We start from the raw sequence: 6,977 nt of genomic DNA on the forward strand, positions 1-6,977 counted from the left end.
TGTCAAAATCTAGCTAGCTGCTAGTTATGTAATGCTAACATATAGCTAGCAGTAAGATATGTAATGCTAACACATTGTTAGCAGCTTGTTTGACAATACTAAGACAAAACTAGTAGGTAGCTTGATAATGCTAACACATAGCTAGCCAGCAGTTAATGCTAACACATAGCTAGCCACTTGCTGTAATAACATTTAGCTAGCCGCTAGCTATGTAATGCAAACTCATAGTTAGCTGCTAGCTTAGCAATTCTAACACAAAGCTAGCAAATAGATGGGTAATGCTTACGTATAGCTAGTCACTGGCTTGTACAGTAGCCTGTCTGACGGGGTTAAAAGAGACACACGTATTCAAACACCTGACCTCAAGCTCTTATACGGCCGTCCAATCACAAGCAGGCGTGCTGCCAGAGTGTCAATCCCCTGATGTCCCATGGTGCATTGCTTGGTTTCTCAGTGGCTGGTGGCCATCATCATGAGATCTGCTTTGGCCTGGGTTGCTATGGTTACTGGCCCCTCCCACGCTTGCCCAGGGGGCGGTGTGGCCCCCCAGGGGCCCGGCGGTCCCTCCCAGCAGAGCCAGGGACCAGCTGGCATGTTCTGATTCACAGCCGGGACATGAGGACGTGATGTAACGTTTGTGTGCGTGTGTGTGTACGTGTGTGCGCGCGCGTGTGTGTGTGTGTGTGTGTGTGTGTGTGTGTGTGTGTGTGTGTGTGTGTGTGTGTGTGTGTGTGTGTGTGTGTGTGTGTGTGTGTGTGTGTGTGGTACATATATGTGTGTGGGATATGTGTGTGAGAGCGTTTTGAGGACCAGTTGGCTCCCAGGTGCATTGTGGGGGTTGTTTGGCCGGGGACAAAAAGCTGGGGCTGCTGGGCCTTTGGCTGCTGGGCCTTTGGCTGCGTTGCCACGGCAACATTCCCACGCTAGCTCCATTGGTTGGCATGGCAACCCCCTGGCAACGGGAGGAGAGTTTGATGTTGTGAGTTCTGCAGAGAGGATGATGACCAGGACCTCACCATGAAGGACGGTTACCATGGAGATGCTCGTCAAGGTGATTGGCGGAGACAATCAGTCAATCCATCATTCCATCCGCCTCCTCCTTCTGGGCTTCCCCCAGACTTCCAGGTCCCCCCCCCAGACCCCCAGTCCCCCCCCAGACCCAGGTCCTGGTCTAGGCCTGCCCCCCAGTCGCGGCGGCCTGGCCCCTCCTGGAGCTCCGCTGCTTGTGGCTCTTCTGGCGGCCGGTGCAGCCCAGCGAGGAGCCGCTGTCCTGGGGCAGCGTGGGGCTGGAGCGGGCCCTCTGGAGCCCCGGCTCCTCCAGCAGCCGCGCCTCGAAGGCCCCCAGGTCGGGGTCCTGGTCCGGGGCCGGCCCGCTCAGCTTGGCCCGCAGCAGCATGGCGTACGTCCCGTAGCGCGTTTGCTGCATGAAACACACGTTACACACACAAGTTACAGACCGTTACACACACGTTACACACACACACGTTACACACACACACGTTACACATGTTACACATACGTTATACATACGTCACACACAAGTTACACACACAATTTACAGACCGTTACACACACACACACGCACACACATTTCAATGTTTCACACATGTTGCACCAACATCACCCACCCACGATATACACACACATTGCACACATGTTACATACACATTTCACACACATGGATCAGTTAACCCCAGAGCATCTACCTCAAACTCCAGGTACTCCAGCCGTAGCCTCTGCTCCTCCAGCTCCCGACCTTTGGCTTTGCAGTCGGGGGAGGTGGGGGTCTGGTCGCCCAGCTCCGAGCAGACCGCCCGGAACCGGATCTCGTGAGACTTCACCTGCTCCTCCTGGGGGGACGAGGACACACAACCACCTGAGTGTGTGTGTGTGTACCTGCGTCAGTGTGTGTGTGTGTGTGTGTGTGTGTGTGTGTGTGTGTGTGTGTGTGTGTGTGTGTGTGTGTGTGTGTGTGTGTACCTGGGTCAGGGCGTGTGTGTGTGTGTGTGTATGTGTGTGTGTGTACCTGGGTCAGGGCGCTGGGGGACCCCGGCAGCAGCGGGCGGCTGAATCTCTTCTGGGAGCCGATGGCGGCGGGGAAGGGAGGGGCGGAGAACATGGCCGCCACCACGTTGATCCGCGTGATCCACGACTGCATGTGCTCAGCACTCCTGGGGGCGGGGCCACAACAGGACATCATCATCATCATCATAATAGAGAGAGAGAGAGAGAGAGAGAGAGAGAGAGAGAGAGAGAGAGAGAGAGAGAGAGAGAGAGAGAGAGAGAGAGAGAGAGAGAGAGAGAGAGAGAGAGAGAGAGAGAGAGAGAGAGAGAGAGAGAGAGAGAGAGAGAATATCAGAGGGTTAGGGAGTGACTGACGGGGCCTGCAGCAGGAACACCCTCCAGTCGGCCGTCCTCAGGTAGAACACGTTGTCCCTCTTGCTGTAGTCGGCCGCCCGCATGGCCAGGCTGTGGTGGACCGACACCGCGTTCCTCAGGTCCTCCTCGCTGCCCTGCTCCCCCTGCAACCAATCATAGCACAGCACTACGTCAGCCAACCACAGCACAGCACTACGTCAGCCAACCACAGGACAGCACTACGTCAGCCAACCACAGCACAGCACTACGTCAGCCAACAACATCGACCTCTTTAACCCTGGAAACAAGGATTTACATCCAAAGAAGAGCCGGTAGGGGTCAGGGGTCATAAGGGGTATCTAGGGGTCAGGGGTCATAAGGGGCAGGTAGGGGTCAGGGGTCATAAGGAGCAGGTAGGGGTCAGGGGTCACCTTCTGCATGTGCAGTACCAGGCCCTTCAGGACGGCGTAGAACGACCTCCACCCCCTCTTCCCCCGAGGAGCTGAAAAACACAACGCGGGAGATTAACACAACGCACAACATCAACACACAACACACAAGATTAACAGACAACGCACAACATCAACACACAACACACAAGATTAACAGACAACGCTCAACATCAACACACAACACACAAGATTAACGCCCAACTCACAACATCAACACACAAGATTAACACAAAAGTACAACATCCACAGACAACATTAACAATGAACACACAACATCAATGCTCAAGATTAACACAACGCAGAACATCAACACAAAGGATCAACACACAACAACAACACAACCAACACACAACATCAACACAAAGGATCAACACATAACACACAATATCGACACAACACATCAACGACCACTATCAACACACAACACATAACATCAACACAACACACAGTATCAGCAGACAGGATGTTGTGTGTGTGTGTGTGTGCGTACTCTTCTTCCCGTCCGGGTCGGCGTGAACCTTCCGGACCAAAAAGCCCTCCTTATAGAGCTGGGCGTCGGCCTGCAGGGCCACGCCCCCCAGGGAGCGCTCTCCAATGGCAGCCCGCTTCAGGGTGTGGGAGGCGGAGTCCGTCCGCCCGTCAGCGAGCTCCGACATCGACTTCTTCAGGTCCTCCTCGTCACTTTGTGTGTGTGTGTGTGTGTGTGTGTGTGTGTGTGTGTGTGTGTGTGTGTGTGTGTGTGTGTGTGTGTGTGTGTGTGTGTGTGTGTGTGTGTGTGTGTGTGTGTGTGTGAGTGAGTGTTCGAGTGGGTGTGTGTGCGATTGTGTGGGCAGGTGTGTGTGTGTTGGGGGGGGGGGGGGGGATGACAACCATTAGTTATTGTACATTAAAGGGAGATGACTTGAGGCTGGATTGTGGGGGTGAGAGGGGGAGGTGGGAGGGAGGAGAGGGGGAGGTGGGAGGGAGGAGAGGGGGAGGAGCGGGGGAGGTGGTGGAGCAGACATCAGGAGGTTTCAGGGTAAACAACACTCTGACACACACACTCTGAAGATCTGCTGTTGCTAGGTAACTAAGGAGGAGAGGAGAGGAAGAGAAGAGGAGAGAGGAGAGGAGGGGCGGGGATAAGAAGAAAGGAGAGAAGAGGAGAGAAGAGGAGAGGAGAGAAGAGGAGAGGAGGAGAGGAGAGGAGGAGAGGAGTGGAGAGGAGGAGAGGAGAGTTAACAGAAGGGTGGAGTTGAAAGTGTAGCAGCAGGGCGCCTGTACTCAACTGCTGTTGTGTTTGTCAGTGTACACACACACACACACACACACACACACACACACACACACACACACACACACACACACACACACACACACACACACACACACAGACGTACACACACACACACACACACACACACACACACGCACACACACGGCTGACCTGTAATTATAGTCAGTGAATCAGGGACCAGTTGCCATGGCAACAAAGTTTCAAATGAGCTTCTAGAGGAACATGAAGGTCCCTATCTAAAACAACACACACACACACACACACACTCACATACACATACAGATTCACAGTGCAGAACTCACATAGTCCACTGCAGTTTATCATTCTTGATGGAGCTGTACAGCGCCTGGGGAGGGACATGAAAACATCGTGACATCATCATGACATCGTCATGACATATTGGCATAATCATAGCATTATCATGACATCTTCATCATTCTGAATTTACTCGGACCATCAACAGTCATGTTTTTGTGTGTTTGTGTGTGTGCGTGTCTGATTGTGTGTGTGATTGTGTGTGTGTGTGTGTGTGTGTGTGTGTGTGTGTGTGTGTGTGTGTGTGTGTGTGTGTGTGTGTGTGTGTTAGTGTGTGTGTGTGTGTGTGTGTGTGTGATGTTCGGCTCTGCCTGACTCTCCTCTACCAACACCAGTGGGCCAATCAGCTGCTCCATAACCAACAGAGGTTGGCCAATCAGCGGCTCCCTAACCAGCCCCAGTGGGCCAATCAGCTTCACCTTAACCACCAGCAGTGGGCCAATCAGCCGCTCCTTAAGCAACAGCAGTTGGCCAATCAGCCTCTCCTTAAGCAACAGAAGTGGGCCAATATGCTGCTCCTTAACCAACAACAGTGGACCAATAAGCTGCTCCTTAACCAACAGCAGTGGGCCAATCAGCTGCCTCTTAACCAACAGCAGTGGGCCAATCAGCTGCCTGTTAACCAACAGCAGTGGGCCAATCAGCTGCTCCTTGCAGCGTCTCTGTTGCTGTTGAACATGGACCAGTGACCTCTAGTGGTGAAGGGGGGGCGGGCGGCTGGTACCCAGAGTGAGACGTGGAGAGCCAAACGTAGAGAATCAAAAAAGGATTCTATTGAGCTCCATTGTGTTCTATTTGGTTTTGTTGTGTTCCATCAGGTTCTATCAGGTTGTGTGTGGTCCTATCAGGTTGTGTTGGGTCCTATCAGGTTGTGTTGGGTCCTATCAGTTGTGTTGGGTTCCATCAGGTTCTTTCCGGTTCTATCCGGTTCCATCACGTTCTATTTGTTCTATCCGGTTCCATCAGGGTGTACCCGGTTCTATCCGGTTCCCGGAGGGGTGTAGGGTGTCTACCTTCTTCCTGCGGTGCTGCGGGGGCTGCTGGCGGTCCTGGCTCTTCCCCAGCAGGTCGGGGAAGGCCAGGGGTTTGAGGGAGCGTGAGCGCGGGGCTCGGGGGCACTGGAACCCGTCCTGGGAGCGCTGGTCCCGCTGGTCCCGCTGGGAGCGCACCGAGCACAGCGAGCGTGACCGCAGCCTGCCCGACGAGTGGATGCTGTTCACGCCGATCATGGTGGGGAGCCAATGGGGTGGGGCGGCTCAGAGGAGGAGGGCGGGTCTAGTGTGGACCAGGACCAGAGAACGCTGGGGGGAACGGCGAGGGTCCAGAGACGGGGGGTCAGAGGGTCGGGGGGGGGGCGGGGTTCAGGAGGCCGTCCCGTCACAGAAGCTCCTCATGAGGTAAACCAGCAGCTGGTGGTCTTGACCGGCTCTCTGAAGAACCTCAGAGATATCTCACATCCTAGACCTTCCCCTTAGCCGGAATCCACGGGCAGCTCGGTATCAGCAGCCTATATACCTATAACACCTCTATTGACCTATAGGATGGTAACACCTCTATTGACCTATAGGACGGTAACACCTCTATTGACCTATAGGACGGTAAGACCTCTATTGACCTATAGGACGGTAACACCTCTATTGACCTATAGGACGGTAACACCTCTATTGACCTATAGGACGGTAACACCTCTATTGACCTATAGGACGGTAACACCTCTATTGACCTATAGGACGGTAACACCTCTATTGACCTATAGGACGGTAACACCTCTAATGACTTATAGGACAGTATCACCTATAGGACGGTAACACCTATAGGACGGTAACATCTACTCTATAGGACGGTAACACCTACTGTATAGGACGGTAACACCTATAGGACGGTAACACCTATAGGACGGTAACAACTCTAACAACCTATAGGACGGTATCACCTCTAACAACCTATAGGACGGTAACACCTATAGGACGGTAACACTTATAGGACGGTAACACTTATAGGACAGTAACACCTCTAACACTTATAGGACGGTAACACCTCTAACACTTATAGGACGGTAACACTTATAGGACGGTAACACCTCTAACGAGCTGATCCTCAAACCTAGATCATTAAATCCAATAGTGAGAGAGTTGTGGGATTGACCCACATAGACGCGCACATCCAGACGAAAACACCGTGTGCAGAGAGAGGGACCCCAACGTGACGTCAGTGCACCTCCCGTCTGGGAAGGCCCTGCACAAAACAAACACACCCTCCTGGTCCCGGTCCTACTTGGTCCAGGTCCACTCAACACCCTCCTGGTCCGCCTCGGTCCAGGTCCCCTCAACACCCTCCTGGCAATGAGCGAGGAGACAGAGAACCACCGACGAGCGGAGAGGAGGAAACCCTGTTGCTCAGCGAGGAGCGGATAGACCAGCGGAGCGGCGAGACAAGCGGAGAGACAAGCGGAGGGACCAGCGCTGCTGTCGCTCTCAGATGAAAAAACAGTCGGCTCTCAGTCCTCAAACTGGAATCAGTCCTAACATGTGAGTCCGTCTGCACTGTGTCTCTCTCTATCCCTCTCTCTCTATGGA

The 6,977-nt window shown here is 53.6% G+C and overlaps 1 protein-coding gene across 1 annotated transcript in view; it reads right to left on the minus strand.

The window, feature by feature from the left end:
• Positions 1-1,171: 1,171 nt before the first annotated feature.
• LOC130404974 (PH and SEC7 domain-containing protein 1-like) overlaps positions 1,172-6,977 on the minus strand; it is a 10,239-nt gene continuing 4,433 nt past the window's right edge. Inside the window, exons 7-13 of the mRNA XM_056609928.1 lie at positions 4,389-4,432; positions 3,301-3,491; positions 2,790-2,860; positions 2,380-2,522; positions 2,027-2,171; positions 1,707-1,850; positions 1,172-1,420 (exon numbers count right to left, since the gene is read on the minus strand). Coding sequence (XP_056465903.1) covers positions 1,172-1,420; positions 1,707-1,850; positions 2,027-2,171; positions 2,380-2,522; positions 2,790-2,860; positions 3,301-3,491; positions 4,389-4,432 — 987 coding nt within the window. The remainder of the gene's footprint in view (positions 1,421-1,706; positions 1,851-2,026; positions 2,172-2,379; positions 2,523-2,789; positions 2,861-3,300; positions 3,492-4,388; positions 4,433-6,977) is intronic.

The sequence above is a fragment of the Gadus chalcogrammus genome, chromosome 15 (genome assembly GCF_026213295.1).
Source record: "Gadus chalcogrammus isolate NIFS_2021 chromosome 15, NIFS_Gcha_1.0, whole genome shotgun sequence".
Classification (NCBI taxonomy): domain Eukaryota; kingdom Metazoa; phylum Chordata; class Actinopteri; order Gadiformes; family Gadidae; genus Gadus; species Gadus chalcogrammus.